Here is an 18674-nt window from a genome sequence, read left to right as displayed (position 1 = left end):
GAGCAGTGGGATGTTGCATATAAAATGCACTGTTTAAAAGTTCCCACAAAGTCAAAGTTCTTAGGGACAATCACAATAAAAAAGTATATGCTAAGCGTATAAATTTGGCGGTGGGACGAGGTAGAATCCTTTGCCGTTTAATTATATCTCATACTGTATACATCGATTTCTTAGAGAACAGAAAGTATTAATAACTTTTAGTGTCTACCTGCTTAGCAGGGACACATGGCCGAGTGCTTATGGTTTCAAGGACTGACAACATTCAAAGATTACCTTTTCTGATTTGATGTTTAGGGGAGGGAAAGGGGATCTGCAGATCTATTAACATTTAGCTTGGACTTTTGCGTTCATGAAAGAGCTGTCCCTTAGTTATCTTACAAGAATGTATTCTCTCCCTAACAGAAACAAAGATACACAGTTGCATAAACGGCTACACAAAGCCTACACGAAGCCAGTGACCCTTAAGACGTTAAAGAAAAAAAACTAACAAAATTCCAACTAATACACATACAGGTAGCTAGTAATACTCTATACCGAATTTAACATACACATCAAAACATCTCTCGACCGCCAAGACAGTGTTGACATAAACTGCCTCAGTTAGCTATCTCGTTTAGCATTGGGCTTTTATGTTTATAAACAATGCATTTGATCAAGGCCAAGTTAAAACCTTTTGTTTTGATAAGAAAAAGATTTAAATTACACGTTTTGTAAGAACATCTGGTGGTTTACCACTTTTAAGAATAGTTCTTGACACAAAAGTGCCTAAAATTCAGGAGCAGCTAAAACTAAAATATTTCAAGTATTACTGAATTTATTGTCTCTTGCAGAGGAAGATAAAGGTTTGGTTTGAGACAACAACACGGCACACGTGGCCAAAATACTTCTCTCCAGCATTTCCAATCCTTTCAATATCTGAAAAGGTTTCCAAATTCAAAACTTCTTTATTTAACTTAGGTGGCATACAATTGCTTTAATATTCTAGACATTTGAAGTGCTCCCTGCAATTGGACCTGATCCAGGTAAACCATGTTGAAAAAGAAACATCCACTCCATGTAACCGTACCCGTGGTCGTTTTAGGCGTTTAAACTTTAAAACCCACGGACGTTTTAGGCGTTTTTTCTTCACATTCCAGAATTTCATTCATTGGAACTTGAAAACCCGCGGACGTTTTAGGCGTTTTTTCTTCCATCTGTGATTTTCATTCATTCGGAACTTTAAAACCCGCGGACGTTTTAGGCGAATAGACATTTTGCCTAAGATCGCCCCGGGTTTGCTTATTTGAGTAAAATAAAACACGCACGCCGCGCATCGTCATAGTCGAAATCGGCGGATGCCAAAAATAAATTGATAAAAATAATTTAGTTTTTTTTATAGATTATTCTATCTATAGAGAATTTTTTTTCTAGTTCACAAAACTAGGCTTAGGCAATTGCCTAGGCTGCCTAACCCTAGATCCGCCCCTGCTCACACGAAAGCTAGACGCAAGCAAAGGTGTCAGGGCAAATCCCGAACTCAAATCAACCAATAAACAACAACAAAAAAAATTCTTAGAGCAAACTCCGAATTAAGTCAATGAGCACAAGGCCAAAATGGTAGCGGAATTAATTATGTTTGTTTGGAGACCATTTGCGCTTAAAACAATAAAAAAGATAGGGTTTTCCGACAATGATAGCTTAAGGGAAGAACAAAAAGAAGTAACCAATCAAGAAGCGCATTCAGTATTCTGACAACAGAAATTCGTTTGCTACCTAGCGTAATATTCCCTACCTTAGCTATTCCGATTTCTAAGTGGTAAGAAAAATTATGTTGCGTCTCCTAGCTAATGCTATCAATGTTGTTCGCAAACACTGCCTATTTACGCCGGCAAAATGTGGCGGCGCGTTTCGACTATATATAGGAGCCACAACATGACTCTCTCCACCATGTAGCGACTTAGCATGTTTAGGTCGAATCCAAACCAGCCGAAGTGTTTTGTGTTGCCGCATGCTGACATGAGCATGTTTTGTTGTTATTCTGAAAAAACAAGTATTTAGCAAAATAGAAGTAATGATTAAAAAAGTAAAACGACGAGGTACCGCGCTGTATTAAACTGCCTTTTTAATGCAGAGTTTTCAATATAACCCCTACCATTAGTTATTAACCATCTTAGTAACCGCCTTATGGCGAGTTAATTGCCTGATAGGCCGGTTAAACACAAAAGTTATATTTTTTTTCATATACGAATTTCTTGTGAAAGTATTTCTTCTTCATTTTAATTTCTCAAAATTTCTAATATAGTTGTTCGACAGTTCTTTAGCCGTACAGTTGTCTTGCAACTCCAACACCTAAACACAGTGACACCTTTTGGCGAAGTCTAAAGTAACACATTGGGAACTGACTAAAATAGCCAACATAGAGGATTTAGCTTACCATATAACGTGAAATAAAATAAAAATATAAGAAAAAATTACAATCAATTGAGGTTTAACGTGTGAAAAACTATGAACACCCTGCCATATCGGATACTCTACTATACAATGTGGAAATGTTAAGGCGTTAATGGCAAAAAAATAGAAAATGTTAATGGCAAAAAAATAGAAACAATGACTTTTTTGTAGGTTTTTAATTATAGTCATTTGCTAACAATGCTATGCACTGAAATACTCTATGATTGTTAATGCTCAGTACTGGGTGCTTATACCTAGTTGCTTATAACAAGTCGGTTAAACTATTTGGCTCTTATGAACAAGCATTATATAAAACATCTACAGGGGCGGATCTAGGGTTAGGCAGCCTAGGCAATTGCCTAAGCCTAGTTTTGTGAACTAGAAAAAAAATTCTCTATAGATAGAATAATCTATAAAAAAAACTAAATTATTTTTATCAATTTATTTTTGGCATCCGCCGATTTCGACTATGACGATGCGCGGCGTGCGTGTTTTATTTTACTCAAATAAGCAAACCCGGGGCGATCTTAGGCAAAATGTCTATTCGCCTAAAACGTCCGCGGGTTTTAAAGTTCCGAATGAATGAAAATCACAGATGGAAGAAAAAACGCCTAAAACGTCCGCGGGTTTTCAAGTTCCAATGAATGAAATTCTGGAATGTGAAGAAAAAACGCCTAAAACGTCCGTGGGTTTTAAAGTTTAAACGCCTAAAACGACCACGGGTACGGTTACATGGAGTGGATGTTTCTTTTTCAACATGGTTTACCTGGATCAGGTCCAATTGCAGGGAGCACTTCAAATGTCTAGAATATTAAAGCAATTGTATGCCACCTAAGTTAAATAAAGAAGTTTTGAATTTGGAAACCTTTTCAGATATTGAAAGGATTGGAAATGCTGGAGAGAAGTATTTTGGCCACGTGTGCCGTGTTGTTGTCTCAAACCAAACCTTTATCTTCCTCTGCAAGAGACAATAAATTCAGTAATACTTGAAATATTTTAGTTTTAGCTGCTCCTGAATTTTAGGCACTTTTGTGTCAAGAACTATTCTTAAAAGTGGTAAACCACCAGATGTTCTTACAAAACGTGTAATTTAAATCTTTTTCTTATCAAAACAAAAGGTTTTAACTTGGCCTTGATCAAATGCATTGTTTATAAACATAAAAGCCCAATGCTAAACGAGATAGCTAACTGAGGCAGTTTATGTCAACACTGTCTTGGCGGTCGAGAGATGTTTTGATGTGTATGTTAAATTCGGTATAGAGTATTACTAGCTACCTGTATGTGTATTAGTTGGAATTTTGTTAGTTTTTTTTCTTTAACGTCTTAAGGGTCACTGGCTTCGTGTAGGCTTTGTGTAGCCGTTTATGCAACTGTGTATCTTTGTTTCTGTTAGGGAGAGAATACATTCTTGTAAGATAACTAAGGGACAGCTCTTTCATGAACGCAAAAGTCCAAGCTAAATGTTAATAGATCTGCAGATCCCCTTTCCCTCCCCTAAACATCAAATCAGAAAAGGTAATCTTTGAATGTTGTCAGTCCTTGAAACCATAAGCACTCGGCCATGTGTCCCTGCTAAGCAGGTAGACACTAAAAGTTATTAATACTTTCTGTTCTCTAAGAAATCGATGTATACAGTATGAGATATAATTAAACGGCAAAGGATTCTACCTCGTCCCACCGCCAAATTTATACGCTTAGCATATACTTTTTTATTGTGATTGTCCCTAAGAACTTTGACTTTGTGGGAACTTTTAAACAGTGCATTTTATATGCAACATCCCACTGCTCATTTTAAAACTTTTAAGAACACGAGAAGATCTCTTTGACTTTCCCATGTTACTTTTAATTGTAATAAAATTGCTAAAAACAAAAGAATGAAGCAATACCTAATCTAAGAATAGTCCAAGTTTGTTTTATAATATTTCTTATTCTCATCTTGCTGAGCAATACAACGTATATAATTTTGTTTTAGGATAAGATATTTTGATGTCACCCTGGTACCTAAGATGAATATTCTTCTAACAACGAAAATCACCATCAATTAAAAGAACACAGATTTGTTAATCCTTATAATATTGGAAAACTGTAAACAATGGATATATATCTGGTATAATCCACAAAGTTGTGTTTCATAAGAGGAACTAAGAAGGTGAAAAAAATCAATCAAAATAACTTGTATTTTGATGTCACCCTGGTACCTATGATGAATATTCAAGTAAATAACACAGAAGATTTGTTCTGAATCCTTATAATATTGGAAAACTGTAAACAATAGATATATATCTGGTATAATCCACAAAGTTGTGTTTCATAAGAGGAACTAAGAAGGTGAAAAAAATCAATCAAAATAACTTGTATTTTGATGTCACCCTGGTACCTATGATGAATATTCAAGTAAATAACACAGAAGATTTGTTCTGAATCCTTATAATATTGGAAAACTGTAAACAATGGATATATATCTGGTATAATCCACAAAGTTGGTGAAAAAAATCAATCAAAATAACTTGTGAATATTCAAGTAAATCATAGAAATGATTTTCACGTAAAACATATACAGATCGAAACAAGAATTGCATGTTAAAAAACGTTCTGTTACAGACTGTAAACTAACAAAATGTCATGTCAACTTATAGGTATGAGTAGGATTTGTATATATGTTGCTTTTTATATGAGAATCTTCATAATTGGCTTATAGTTACTAAAACTTTCTTAAAGATTTTACAGTATTAAAATATTTTTTAAACATAGTTGACAGGGACATGTAAGGGTAAATAATATGAGACATGTTAAATGTTTTGATGTTATTTTTCTAATTTCTAACTCTTTTCTGGCTTAATAAACTGCCTTTCTCTTGTGGGAATTTCATAGCATTAAAATTAATGCTTAATAGAAATTGGTGCAAAACTACACCAGTAACCCTAATGCTAAACTGTATTAACTTCATGAAGAGGTGATTACTATATACTTTTTGTACACGTTTATTATATGTTGCGATCTTACACTGTAAGTCTAACTGGAAATCTTTCATTCTTTTATATGCTGGTTTTCTTTGTGAATTTGCAGGTTCTTAACACAGACTATAATTTTCCAAACAATATTTCTACGTTGCACTACTGTTGACTATCTATTCCTAAAATTGTCTTGTAATGTAATTTTTTGTTGTATTGTTAGTTATTAGACTTATTGCATGTTTTGAAATGAAGCAAATCCCCAACTTATTACTTGTTCTCGTATTATGTGCGTAAAACGAAAAAAGATGCTAAGATACTTAATACCAGTATGTGATTCAAAGAAATTATGGAAACGCTAACCCTGTTTCAAATCGAATTTGCTAACCGGACGCATTTTCCATCCGCATGTTTTAACAAGGATAAAGTGGTAAAACTACGGGGGTTACTGTTTTTGTTTGGCTATAAAGAAACTTTCGTTTCTAATCTAGAAGGATTCTTAATAACTAAAAACCTTACTTTTGGGAAAATTTTAGTTCCTTTTACAGCAAAAACACAAAACGGCCGATTTACCTCGTACAACACCACAACCCTTGACATTACTTTGCCAAAAAATCTATGAAATTTTGCCTAACCAAAAAAAATTCCTAGATCCGCCCCTGAATCTACTATACAGAAGTTACAAATATACAAAATCGCACAAAACATATGCGACAAAAATGAATTACATTTTTTAAAACTGAGTAAAAGAAATATGATTTGTAAGTTTTGTGACTTGCGAGGTTGAGAAGCACAGACGCCATTTTTCATTACTCTGGCATTTCTAATAGTAATAGTTTCTAGGCTCAAAATAATTAAGAAAACGTCTTTTAGGACATATTTAGCGCCAGAAATTGTAAACACAAGGCTGATAAAAAATTGATTATAAATTTTTTTTTGTTAAAAGACCTACTAAGTGAAGAAAATTTTAGGAAAAAAACGCAAAAAGATGTGTTCAACTGACAACACAAAGAAGTTTATGATATAAGAAATGTTGTTAGTATGTTAAAATGCCTTATTCGATACTGCAACAATTTCAATATTTTTTAGGCTCCTTTTTCATTAATAAGGGTCTGTTCATATGGGAAATATTTCTTCGGGAACCGGATAATTTTTTTAGCATGATATCAAGTCGTAAACTCGGGTTGTTACCAAACTCTTACCAAAATTTAGTTGCGTTTATATGAGAAAACACATTTACCCGCCTACCGAGATCTCGGGTGCGCACGATCGAGATCTTGGTAACAGAATATGGACAGAAGAAGAACAGTTTCCTCAGTAGACGAGATAAATTTATGTCGGCATAATTTTCAAAAATAAACAATAGATTCATATCGCAATTAACAATAGAAACTTATCACATGGTACTTTCTCACCCGAGAAAAAGTTTTCTCGCCCAAACCATATGAACAGAAAGCAAAAATTATATCATGCCGAAATATTTCCCCGCTAACCGAGGAAATATTTTCCATATGAACAGCCCCTAAAAACAGTATTAGCATTATAATGCTGCGAAAATTAAAATAATGTCCTATCAACAGCCAATACACGTAATTCTTCTATAACGCTGTTAAGTAGCCCCAAATTTTGTTAAGCCTTTTTGAAGCCTATAAGGGTGGATTCAAAGTACGTTAGTCTCATCTCTTCACTAACAAAAGTTACCTAAAAATAGATTTCATAAAACTTTCGGCTAACATATTAGTATTCGCTTGGGGTTACGCAGGAAAAAACAAACAAACAAAAATAACAACAAAAATCCATTGTTTGCATGCTATCATCTTTTTTGTTTTGTTTTAGGTGATTTGATTGGACGAAAAAGATCTGTTTTGTTAGTATACGTGGTTGATCTTGTTTTGATTTTGTTAATTGGATTATCAGTAAATTGGCATATGATGGCGGTTGTAATTTTATTTCTCGGTTTTTCTCTTGGAGGTAAGCGAATTATACTTTCTAGCAAAGATAATTGCAATCATTTTTTAATATGTACTCTTTTGTTTTTCTTCTTCTAACTTTATTGCAAATGAAAATGCAATTGACTAGTACTTTTTATTCTTGCATTTCTTTATTTTTATTAGCTGATACCAACCACACTACATCTCACAGTCAAAACGTTTTTAAAATATAACTATTCGTTGTTCTGTTTCATGCATTTCGAGTTATCGGCGTTGTTAGCGCGTCCACCATACAGAACGAACGTACTACGAGCTTCTACTATTAGGAATGCTTAGATCTTGCAATGAATGTTCATGTCCATAATATTTGTGGAAGCGATGACAAATTCTTTGTATTTTGCAGGATTCTTGGTTCTCGTTAGCGTGTATGCTTTGGAATTCATTAGCACAGAATGGAGAACAATTATGGGAATCGTTCCAATAATCGCCTGGGGAATAGGCGTGGTTCTGTTTGGTATTGCGATTAAAATAATTCCACATTGGAGACATCTATGCTATACCATTGCTGGGTTAGGAGCCCCTTTTGCGGTCATGTTATGGTAAGATCCTCATATTTCATCGCTTGTACCACTTGACAGAGCTTGCAAGGAGGATGAAAAAATGGCATTATATGTTAAATTTAGTCCGTTAAATATTGAAAAACAGTCTAAATTTCACATGTTATGCTAATGTAAGCAATTCTGCGACGGGTTTTACGATAATGCAAGGGATTTTAAAACACACCTTAATGCTCCATAAAAATAAAAAAAATCGCAAATTGATACTAGCATAGTAATCTATATTATAATAACCGTATACGCCTGTCTGTCTGTCACGCAAAATGGTAGCTTAGCTGCGCAAGTAGCGAGACGCACACAATGCGGTATAAAAAGGACGGGCGAACCCGCGGATTTTTCCACGGGCTAACGACTAGTTATTACACAGTTTCTTAATAAGTTACTGAGTTAATTAAGACTGAAGAATGGGACTAAACTTAAATTACTACTACGAAACTGTCAATGCTGAAAACTTAAAAAAGTAATCTACCAAGGCTTCAACTTGGATAATATACCAAGAAACATAAAAAATATCAATTGTAAGCTGAAATTCTGTTGAAATCAGGATTTTTGATTGGCAACTTCATAGTAACTATGAGGCTAAAATCAAAGTTTTGTCCTATATCAACTGAGGCTGAAATAAAAACCGCAGTTGCTTTAAAAAAACGTTCATTCACTTTAACTATTTTATTTTTTATTACAGGTATTCTCCTGAAAGTCTTCGTTGGTTGTTTATACATGGCAAAAAAGAAGAAGGTATAAAATCGTTGCGAAAAATTGCCAAAGCAAACCGCCGACCCGAACCGGATATTATGTCTACAAAGAAACTGCTAGAAGAAAGTTTTAAGCCTGATAAATCTTCTGCAGCAAAATACAGTTATTTTGTTCTTTTGAAGCGTGTGACAACTAGATACAAGATTATTATCTTTTCATACATGTGGTAAGAGATAGCAAAGAAGACTAGCTCATATTCCTACTAATTTACGCATTTCTAGAAATTAATACGCGCGAGAATATACTTTTTTATGAAAAAAAAGTAAGAGGTTGTTTATTGATAATTTTTTGTCAGATATACGGCTATCTAACGAGCAGGGCGCTCATTCGAGCAAATACGGTATTTAGCTTACACCATCTTTCTATTTTTAGGTTTAACTGCGCGTTTACATATTACGCCCTCACACTTGGCGTGAGTGACCTTTCTGGTGATATGACATTAAACATGACATTAATGGGTTTAGGCGAATCTATTTGTTTAGTTTTCGTATATCTTCTAACCAAATGGTAAATATGTTTATGTACTTAATACACGCCCTGATGTTGTTGTTGTTAGTCTTTGTAAAAGATTAGCTATCAGTTTATCAGGTCTTGCACCAACACGTGTAACTGTTTAAGATGTTTCAACTAACATTTGGTCTACCACATTAACTCCTGACTGGTAGTCTAGTGGCAGAGCGTTTGCTCTCAGTGTGAGAGGTCTTGAGTCCAAACCCCGGCCGAGTCATGACAGAGACTATAAAAGTATGAATCGATCCCTACAGCTTAGCGTTTAGCTTGGGAATAGAATTGATATCTTAGGCTGTTGTTTAGTTGAGTGATTGCTGCAATAGCACGACTTTCGTAGCACAATGAGAGCATTCAATGCACCAGGACCCCCTACGCAGGAGCCTCGTTGATAGCAGTACCAATAGAGCTGAAGAGGCTATCCTGAGTAAACAATTTCAATAATAATTACAGGCCGTTGTAAAAGTTCTTTCTTCTTTTAACTTCAGGCATCATTATTGTTGATTTCTTTAATAATGAAGGTAGCATTCTGACAGTTTGTTTACAAAAAGTAAATGCTGATACGGAATCACGAAATGCCATATATAAAAGTTGAGGGAACTTATAAACGGGCTACCGATTATGCAAAAAAAAAACATGCGATAAAAAACTAAAAAAACGAGAGACTTTCATGTTTCTAACTCGCCAAAGCGACTCGTATCTGTCAGGTAACTTCAATACCTGGTCTTTTTCTGTTTTGGATGCCGTCCCGAAAAAAAGGAGACAAATAGCTCTGGGACCTTAAAATTTTTAAGCTTTTTTTTTATTCTAGAATTTAGTAAAACCATACACATGGGTAGATGAAGTTTATTGCGCCATTTTTCGTACCTTTTAAACATATTTATTATTGTTCGCACGACGAACAAACTCCTCACTTTTACAAACCAATTTTAATTAGTAAATTCGTCACGCATGGAACGAATTGTCAAGTATGGAACGAATTTTTAACTTGAGGATTCAAAAGAAGCGAATTGTCTTATCAAAAAAGCACCTCCAACCTGAGAAAATTTGTTGTATTTGCTGTAAAAAGAGAAGACAAAAAGAATTCTGGTTTGGCGTAATAGCTACTCACCAAAAGCGACGCAAAAACCGCTAAACTATTTTTTTGAAATCAATAAGGTTTTTAAGTTTTGGATTTGTGTTAAAACTTTGCAAAACTAGTGTGTCTAATAGCATCTTTAGCTCAAAATTGCCGTAGTTGTCCTTGGAGAAAATTATACTTAATTTTTAAATATTTTATTTTCGGCATAGTACAGACATAAACTAACCTTTTTTAGTTCACTTCGGTTGATTTAGTCTTAAAAATATCTTTAAAGAAAAGAAAGTTGTGCAGGGTACACTTTTGATTGTTAAAGGATTCGGGAAGTACTGTTTTAAAAGTCCTGCGCACTTTAAATTTCTTTTGTTGTATCGAGTGATTTTCCTTTGACTTTTATTTAATGTTTCGTATAGTTAAAAAATTAAGCTAGATAGATGGAAGCTAGATAGATAGGCCTACCTATCTGTCTGACTACAAGTATTGTTCTTATTTTTTATAGTCTAGGAAGAAGATACACCACGATGTTTCTGTTTATCTGTACTTCCTTGTCATCGTTTGGTGTGACCATAGCGTATTTCTCCTCCACAAGTAAATTCGAACTTGCAATGAATGTGCTAGCTTTGACGTCGAGGTTCTTTTTGGCAGCGGCATGGGGTTCACTCATCATTTTTACAACAGAATCTTTTCCCACAATTGTAAGGTAAATCAAGTTTTTTATCACTCTATTACTTGCGTGAAATAAATATACTTAGCTATATCTCATTGAGTCTCTAAATCATGGTTGGGATAGAACCGTACTTATGAGGTCAAATTGAGTGTTTTCACACATACACAAAACATTCACAAATTTCCGAACAGTAGCTATAAAAAATGGTTGACAGGCGGAAAAACTTTTTAAAGAAAAATTTCGTGTGATTGGCAAATTTCCGGGCATTCTTATTTCCTGCTTCTTTAGCGCGACATTGATCCGTGTGATAGAGAGACATCTTTTGTAATAAAGTAAGCTCATTATTCAGCAAATTAAATCCACGCAAAATGAGTGTATTATATGCTCAATGCTTCCGACAAAATAATTAATAAACGCAAAATCACGATTTTTAATCTTCGGTTAACAGGTGGTCAAAAAATCATCAAGTGTTCACAATTTCCAAAAATTCTTAATACATATCAAGTCATTTTACACGCCTAAAACGTTTGCAATCAGAAAAAACTTTAGCTAATTATGCGGAATTATGGCATTTTGAGTTAGATATGGAGAAACATTTGTTGGCATTTATGATGATCAGGACACCTAAATCTTATTATTTTTGTAAATATGTTTTAAATATTAAACTTGATAGATGAAAAATATTCCCCTAAGAAAGCACCTCATTTGTAACTACATGACGGCCTCCATTAATCTATATTATAATACCCGTATACGTCTGTCCGTCCGTCCGTCCGTCTGTCTGTCACGCAAAATGGTAGCTTAGCTGCGCAGGTAGTGTGACGCACACAATGCAGTATAAAAAGGACCGGCGAACCCGTGGATTTTTCCACGAGCTAACGACTAATTAGCATAATTATTGAACTCAAAAATGATGAGAACCGGTCAAGATTTTACAAAAAATAACAAAAAATTCTTAGACAATTTTAGAACCTCTTTCATGTCAACCCAACTTGTTCTTTTGCTGTGGGGGAATCTACAAATATTACCACATTTTCTTCACTATTCTTTGACTATCTTTTTACATAAATATTTATTTACAGGAGTTCAGCGTTTGGTTTTGCATCTGTCTTTGGTCGTGTTGGTGGTATTATTGCTCCTCAGAACAAATTTTTGAGAAAAGTATCTGTTCATTTACCATTTACTGTAAATGGCACGCTGGCACTGATCAGCGGTCTCCTGTGTTTATTTTTGATGAACACTCATGATATACCGATGGAAGACCATTTTCAGGAGGAACGGACCAACCATTCGCAGGAGGAAGCTGAGTTGTAATGAACCAAAATCTGTTTATACAACACTGGAACTACAGGCTTGTTTATAAGAACGACCAACAATTGGATAAAACTTTTGTTTTATTGTTTATATGATATTTTAGCCCTTTTTAATTATGCATCGGCATCCGCGTGTTTACGGTGCTGACAAAGAAGTTATATTTTGTTAAGAAGGTCTCAACAACCAACAACGCCCCACAAAATATTATGAGAATTCTACAGATGCTGAACATACCTTGTTTATGCACAAACAACTATTAATTGAAACAAAACAAATCGGTTCCCACTAGGCATCCAAACTGGCGTTAGTCGCTATCCGCATGTTAAACGCCTCAATTAGACGCTGTTCTAAAACATACCTGCCCAACAGGCGTTTAAGTGGAGCGTAACAAGCGACTAACTCGCGCTACAGTTAATTTCTGCCTTCAGACTAGGCTCTAAAACGCACCAGATACAATGATAATACAATCCCATTTAGTTGCAACATGACATAATACAGTGTTAAAGCGTTTCAACCAATCTCTTTTCGCCCTTTTTACAGAAGACGGTTAATAGAAAGTTCCTACCAGATAAGAATAATTATTGTTGCTGTCACTCAGTTCTATCCATTTGTGTTTAGTAATGCTGGTGACATCATCCCTGATTTTGAACTTAAGTTCGTGTTTGACATAGATTCCAATACCACCACCTCGGACGTCTGTTCTTTTTTAATATTTGAACTGGTAACCTGGAATGCTGACAAGCAATTCTTCATTGTCACAAGTGTATAATGCACAAGTATCTTGAACATTTAAAAAAGGAGGTACGATAAAATGGCCACTGGAAAGTCTAATATTTCGGAATTCTGCAGTTAGGTACTAAGCAGGAATGGTTTCCCAACATGTATCACAGACTAAACGTCTTTGATTACATTCAGCATACTTCTCACACACTGGGCAAGATGGAGCTTGGAGCTCATCCAAGAATTACCAAACATCAATCACTAACAGTCTGTCCAATAAAAAAAATTCTCACCATAAATTTTTATTGCAAACCGTAACGTTGTGAGCAAGTAATGAAAATTAAAATTCTTGTAAAATGAGAACTGATATAGGTCTGGGTTCTTAGTATACTCGTGCGAGATTTGCGGTCTTTTATTATGCAATGCGCCCTATTTTCTGCTCGCCGTACGGTCCGCCTGGACCTGTCCTCCTTTAATTGAATTTTATACCTAATTACACAACATGATTTTATTTTCGCCTGCTTTTTAAGTGAGGTAAGCTGTAACTGCTTCCCCACACTACCCATAAACTGCTTAGTTATATCAATACACTTAAAAGTCTACCTAAGTCTACCTTGTAAAAACATTAGATTCACACATCACTTAGCTATATGATCACCTTTAATCACAATTTAAAGTTGTGGTAGCTGGATAGTCATAAAAGAGAGAATAACAGATGTTAGTTATAGCTAGCTAGCTAGATGTGCAACATTATGAACGTGTAGAATAAGTCTAAAAAACTAAAGTACATTTTCGTCCCTAGCTGCAGGTAAGTAGAAACCTTAAAATAAATACATTTTTTAAACTTTTGCTAAAAAAGATAATGGGAAATAAAAAGTTGTTGATCCTGATTATGGTCCGAGTTGGAACCAAAAACGAAATATTTCAGAGAATTTAGAAAAATGAGCTCTCACTAGTGGGTTTTGAAGTAACACCTGATTCTTATCCGGTGTTACTTCGCGCTTAAACCTAAACGGCGCAGCATGAAATCACCGTTTGTTTCCCAAAGTTGGGTTTTACACGCTACCGACCTAACTGTGTGAGTAAGCAAACATCTGTCTAGTATATCATAGTACAATGATTTTTGCTCTCTTTATACAATAAATGAGTTGTATATTTCTTTCGTTTTTTAGACTCGTTAAATATGTACACGAGAACATAAAAGAATTGATATATTCCCGACACTGTGCGATAACTGCTACATAATTTAAGCTCGTGGAAATATCACAACTAAACCAGCATGTTTGTTACTATAACATATCCAGTTACATACAAGATACAATTCCCCGTTCCCTCTATACGGCTAATTCGCAATGCATTATGGTAGTTGTATTCTACAGTTTTCCCTCCCAGAAGCGAGAGTTTGTAAATAAATAACAGCATTCTTTTTATTGTGGCGATAATAACAAAAAGCCGTTATTGTTTGTGATAATTTTCAAATCTCCTCAAGAAAATCATTATCTCCCTTATCCAAAACCCGTGTTATTGATGTAAACATTTAAATATTGTTAGTTAGTGAGGTTTTAGGAGTGAAAGAAGTCGAAATGGAAGTAATAAATAAGGATACAGATTTAGATATAATTTTAAGCTCTACAGATCTTGGGCCTAGCTTTTCTCAAAGCTCTTGTGTGGTACCAAGACCTGTTTTTAAAGAATTAACAAATGCCGAGAGGGACGAAGAAGTGGAGGAAAGAACACACGAAGATATAAGTCAATGGTCAACTGATCTTGCAGCTATGCCTTCGATCACCCAGGAGAAAATTCACCAATATTTAGTTCTTGGAAATAGCTGTGATAGCAAGCCGAAGGGTGCTACAAAGCATAAAATTCTTGGATACCAACTATTCAAGGAGAGCTACGTGAAGAAAGTGAGAGTTAAAAGTAATGTTATGGCTGAAAAATTTTCTCAAAGAAAGACATAATTATTTTCACCAATGTCAAGGTGTGATGGCAGTAACACAAGTCAATGAAATTGATTTTATTGTTTATACAAAAGTTGACCGACATGTGGAAACAATAGTTTTTCAAAAGGAAAAATGGAACAGAATTACTTTGCCTGAGCTAACACACTTTTATTTCACTTTCATGCACAGCAACATTACAGAACAACAGTGTGAGTAAATAAAATTGTTTCCTCACAATATTGTTTTGTCTTTATATTTCATGATCTAGTATATATATATATATAGTGTACGAAAGTTTATAATTTTTAGTCATTCGTATTTACATCTGGTACCAACTGTGGTAAAAAATTAACTAAATAACAACAAATAACCCATATCTTATTGAGTTCAGCAGCCATTGATAGTTTGAAAACTGTTTGTAAAATTCGGTAATTTTTTATACGTTCGATTGCTCGTTCGACATGTACACGTACAGATGCTATTCTTCTAGTTTCGTTTTCCTCTAATAAACTTAGCTGAGGTTTTCCATCTAAAAATGGTGGAATATTTAATGTTACTCCATCAGGTAAATCTTCCTCGAGCTCAAATCCTCTATCAGCCATCACAGAATCCCCAGGCTCTAGCAAATCGTATATACCACTATCTTTTGTTATTCGTTTATCCGAAAAGCGTCCACCATACAAATCAGAGACAAATGTCACTGATCCATCAGGAGCTATTCCGACTAATCCTTTTGCTGTATTATGGTGTTTGTAATTTGAAAAGGTACTGGACTGTGTGCGATATGACGTAGGCATTTCCACAAATACTTCTGTACAATCTAATATGACACGGGTATTTGGGTAACTTTTTTGAAAACATTTCGGCATTCTATTTTGTACTGTTTCTTTTGAAGCCCATATTGGAAGCATACGGAATTGTGAATGTAAAAAATCTGTCCATGTAATCAATATTCTGCTTATGTGACTTGTCGACATATTAAATCGAACAGCCATATCTTCTAACAAAAGTCCACATCGAATTCGAACCAGTATCATAAAGAATTCTTCTTCTGCGCTCAATGATCGTGATCGGCCTCGTTTTGTAGAGTTTATATTTTTTGTATTTTCAGTGTTAGTATTTGAACCCCAATATATTAGTTTATTTGCAGCTGGTTGTAAATATTCTAAAACTGCTTTGAATAATTTATAAGATTCGAATCCGGTATAAAACTTAAAGTGTGCTTCATTGTGTTTAAACCGGTCAATTGAAAATGCTATGTCACTTATAGTGGCTTGTTGTTTTTCAATAGTTTGATCAAGTTCCTTTTCATGAATTCTCATACAACTAATTTCGGCTCTCAATTTTTCCAACTCTTGTTTTAACTCTTCCTCCACAGATAATTCTGCAGCAATGTCATTTGTCGTAGCCCTCACAGGAGAAAATAGTTGCAATTTACAGTTTGTACTGTTGAGAGTTTTTCTTGGTTTGCTAGCTGTTGGTTTGATAGTTTTTGGGACTATTGTGGGAACATTGTTCATATATGTCTTCTTTCCACCAGTGAAATGAACAGAGCAAACTCTATGCGATGTAGAAGGTACAAAATCCTTTCTACTGATCATAAAAAGCCATTTCTTTCGAAGCTCTGAGTCTTTAGGAATGACATAAAAAGATAAGTCTGGATTCTTCTTTGAGTTGTTTTGACAGAGAGGTACACAGCAAGTTATCCCTCCTCCTTTACTTTTAGCTTGCAATAAAAAGCTTGAACTTGATGAAAAGTTTGAGCCAATGCTTGCAGGAGAGCCCAAGTTTTGAAAAAAACTGTTGTCTTGATTAGAATTTTGTATATCGCTTTGGTTTTGAGTAGAATTAAGGATGAAGTGTACTTGTTCGGCCATTTTTGTTACTACGAATGGTTTGTTTACGTTTTCGCGGAATACAACTACCATAATGCATTGCGAATTAGCCGTATAGAGGGAACGGGGAATTCAAGCTGTCGTTACAATTACGTTACGAGTAATGCCTTCCTGAAACGTTTGTTTCTAAACATTTTTAACTTAATTTGAACAACACTGGCACTATTTTTTTATTACAAACAGTAATAAGCAATATCAAACTCGTCCCCAGGGGCATTTTGTATCTTTTCTAACAACGCGACGGCGACTGGCCGTCCTTAGATAAAGAAGAGACAACAGGTTAAAGCAATATTATCTTTTCTAATAAATCAAGTATAAAGCATCTAAGAATTAATATTACTACTCGTAATAGCACTTATCTTTTTAAAGAATGGTGAAACAGTAATAATTTTTATCTTTTTACGTTATTTAGCATTGTTATGCTACCACCTTACCTTTTTGTAGCGCAAGCCATACTGATTTGTTGTTTACAATACTTTTCACTTCACTCTCAAGGATGATTAATAATGAAAAAAAAATCGTTTTTAGAGCATCTCCTTCCCTTTCTAATATGAAGTGGTTAGCCCAAAATCGTCCATCGCCGTTGTTTAAAACTTGATTCTAAGAAATGATTGACGGGGGCTCCAACTTCACCGTTAACTGTTGCGTCATTATTGTATTTTTTTAATAAAAATATTTCAGGACTAATTTGTCAACACAAAGCTTGAGTAAGACTTCCCAAAAATAGCTTAAAATAACAGTATAAATTAAACTGTAAATATATCTTTTTGGTAGATAGTAAATAAAAGAACGAAAAAATTTAGTTCATTGTAACAATTCTTGATGTAAATTGTAAACACGAATGTAAATTCTACTCTTAGCTTATTAAAAAATAGGAATAAAACAAAAGTGCGGTCAATCCCTTTTACGGGCTGAGGGTCGGGCAGCACTTTTAGGCAGCACCAAACCTTGTCACCTTGACCCTGGGATGACTAGGAGTTACCTTTACCCGAGGGCAACCATGGTCGTGCACTCTCGTCAGACGGTTGTACACGAAATTTTTGATAACCGACCCCGATCACGGACCACAGTATAAGCATACAGGCTCGTACTGGTAGATGAGTTCAGAAGTTGTTACCTTACTACTTGTGGCTGAGAATATCTCGAGCTGAAAGCCGAAGTTTAACTTTTTTTAAGGGTATTTCCTTAAAACGAATCTATCATTTCTAGTATTTTATCTAAACTTCCTAACGTTCAATTATTTACATCATTTAAATGATCTAAGGAATTTCCCAATCTTTTTTCTCATTTGTTTCCATGACAATAAAAATGTTTTTTTAAACATGAAAACAATTCTTTCATATGTTATAAAAACATTTTTATCACTTTTTTATGACTATATACATGCATTTTTTAAAAAAAATCAGTAAGACTTTAGTGAGCAATATTCAGATTTTTTTTCATGACTTTGCTCTCAGGGGGTGGAGGCATAGAGGCTAACACATAGCTTATTAGATTCTTTCTGTCTTAAAACAGCATATCACTTCGTTTATATAACAGTTTATGTAGCCCTTACTTGTATCAAAGTTTTCTGGAAAATGTAGATGTATTTTGTTTACAAACACAAGCTGAATTTTTACATTTTTATTTAAAGATAGACCATTGTTAAACGAACTCATTTAGGCATAAATGGTTAGACAAGTCTGTTTCAATTTTGTTTCTCTTGTTTCCTTGATTATGCTATGTTAGGTGACCAGATTATTATAACTACTGTGACTTGATATGATAGACACTAAATAAAAACTAAGCCTAACATTGCTTTTAAATTGTTATTAAATTATTTTTTTACCCAATCTAGGCTTCATTAATATTATAAAGTGTGACCTCGT

General features: G+C 34.5%; 3 protein-coding genes across 4 annotated transcripts in view; 2 read left to right on the top strand and 1 right to left on the bottom strand.

Annotated features, from left to right (window-relative positions):
* The window catches only part of LOC130630520 (solute carrier family 22 member 7-like), a 28642-nt gene extending 16168 nt beyond the window's left edge, over nt 1-12474 (top strand). For both annotated transcript variants that reach the window (XM_057444045.1, XM_057444044.1), the window contains exons 5-10: nt 7218-7352; nt 7716-7911; nt 8612-8848; nt 9055-9189; nt 10767-10967; nt 12017-12474. In XM_057444045.1, the coding sequence (XP_057300028.1) occupies nt 7218-7352; nt 7716-7911; nt 8612-8848; nt 9055-9189; nt 10767-10967; nt 12017-12248 (1136 nt within the window). In that variant the 3' untranslated portion in view covers nt 12249-12474. The remainder of the gene's footprint in view (nt 1-7217; nt 7353-7715; nt 7912-8611; nt 8849-9054; nt 9190-10766; nt 10968-12016) is intronic.
* The window catches only part of LOC130630524 (uncharacterized), a 45038-nt gene that overhangs the window by 12564 nt on the left and 13800 nt on the right, over nt 1-18674 (top strand). The window lies entirely within an intron of this gene.
* Nucleotides 15217-15948, bottom strand: LOC130630085 (uncharacterized). Its single transcript, XM_057443483.1, has one exon. The coding sequence runs from the start codon at nt 15946-15948 to the stop codon at nt 15217-15219; it is 732 nt and encodes a 243-aa protein (XP_057299466.1).

This window comes from Hydractinia symbiolongicarpus, chromosome 2, assembly GCF_029227915.1.
Source record: "Hydractinia symbiolongicarpus strain clone_291-10 chromosome 2, HSymV2.1, whole genome shotgun sequence".
In the NCBI taxonomy this organism is placed as follows: Eukaryota; Metazoa; Cnidaria; class Hydrozoa; order Anthoathecata; family Hydractiniidae; genus Hydractinia; species Hydractinia symbiolongicarpus.
This window is presented reverse-complemented; position numbering and strand designations above follow the sequence as displayed.